At 38.4% G+C, this 1,522-nt stretch overlaps 1 protein-coding gene across 1 annotated transcript; it reads left to right on the forward strand.

Moving 5' to 3' along the window:
• Positions 1-823: 823 nt before the first annotated feature.
• LOC113352467 (uncharacterized mitochondrial protein AtMg00860-like) lies at positions 824-1,278 on the forward strand. The gene is made up of 2 exons (XM_026596281.1): positions 824-950; positions 1,040-1,278. The coding sequence occupies exons 1-2, from the start codon at positions 824-826 to the stop codon at positions 1,276-1,278; spliced, it is 366 nt and encodes a 121-aa protein (XP_026452066.1).
• Positions 1,279-1,522: the final 244 nt, after the last annotated feature.

The raw sequence follows: 1,522 nt of genomic DNA on the forward strand, positions 1-1,522 counted from the left end.
GGATGAAAGAGGTCAATCATGTGGTTTTTTATTTCAATAAAATGATGGTGTATTTCACTAGAGCTGGTGTCAAGGTTGAGTTGCTAGGGTACCCTGAATCTGCTAAGGTTTCCATGATGTCTGGAGCTTCCTTAAAGAAATATCTTCACAAGAATGACCATGGCTTGGTTGGCCACCTCTATTCTATCTCAGCCACTCCATCTCATACACCACAACCTACCCCTCAACCAATCTCAAAACAACTTGACTCTTTCTCCACCATTTTTAATGAACCAACTTCCTTACCACCCTCCAGGACCCACGACCATCATATTCCTCTTCAACCCTTGTCTTCACCACCTAATCAGAGGCCCTATAGAATTTCCTATGTTCAAAAATAGGTCATTGAGAAACTAGTCCAAGAAATGTTGTCAGCAGGTGTTATTCAGCGTAGTCATAGTCCAATCTATTCACCAATTCTGCTTGTAAAGAAGAAGGATGACAGCTGGAAATTCTGTGTTGATTACAGAAAACTTAATGACTAAACCATCAAGAACAAATACCATATTCCCATTATTGAGGATTTGTTGTATGAACTCGAGGGTGCCACTACCTTCAGCAAGATTTATCTCAGGGCAGGTTATTTTTATATTAGAGTTTTTCCTCCAGATGTACCAAAAACAGCTTTTAAGACACACCAAGGGAATTTTGAATTCTTGGTCATGCCATTTGGACTCACCAATGCACCTGCTACATTTCAAGCCCTTCTGAATGATGTGTTCAAGCCTTACTTGAGGAAATTTATCTTGGTTTTTTTTATGACATGCTCATTTACAATCCTGACATGGAAACTCATTTAGAACATCTGAAGCTTACTCTAGCAACATTGCAAAAACATTCACTGTATGCCAAAATGAGTAAATGTTCTTTTGGTCAAACTCATATTGAGTATCTGGGTCACATTATTTCATGTAAAGGAGTTGTTGTTGACCTAGCAAAGATATCTTGCATGGTTAATTGGCCAGTTATAAGTGCATTAAGGAGTTGATGGGTATTTTAGGCTTGACTGGATATTACAGAAAGTTTTTCGGGAATTATGGCCTTTTCTATAAGCCATTAACGGACTTACTCAAGAAAAACAGTTTTACTTGGAATTCTGCAGCTCAAACTGCTTTTGAACACCTCAAGTCAGCTGTCACTACAACTCCTGTTTTAGCTTTACCCGATTTCTCTAAGCCACTTGAATTGGAAACAGATGCTTGTGATTCAGGTGTTGGTGCAGTCTTAATGCAAGTATGAAGGCCTATTGCTTTCTTCAGCAAGGGTATGGGTGTTAGATTCTTGGCTCACTCCACCTATGAAAAAGAGTTACTGGCCATTTTCATTGAAAAAGCGGGGGTCTAACAACCACACCTAATATTTTGCTTAGCAATCTGTATGGACTAAATCCAATAGACTTTTAAGAGAATCAACTAACCAGTCAGACTCAATCTTAATAAAAAATATATCGAGGAGTTATATCTCAATTTCTCGATTCAATACT

Source organism: Papaver somniferum, chromosome 2 (genome assembly GCF_003573695.1).
Source record: "Papaver somniferum cultivar HN1 chromosome 2, ASM357369v1, whole genome shotgun sequence".
NCBI classification, from domain to species: domain Eukaryota; kingdom Viridiplantae; phylum Streptophyta; class Magnoliopsida; order Ranunculales; family Papaveraceae; genus Papaver; species Papaver somniferum.

Bases quoted from the DNA above. Each gene is read 5' to 3' on its own strand.
- LOC113352467 (XM_026596281.1), top strand. From the start codon at position 824: ATGGAAACTCATTTAGAACATCTGAAGCTTACTCTAGCAACATTGCAA. The intron at 951-1,039 runs GTAAAGGAGTTG...TGGGTATTTTAG, and splicing joins TCTGGGTCACATTATTTCAT to GCTTGACTGGATATTACAGA.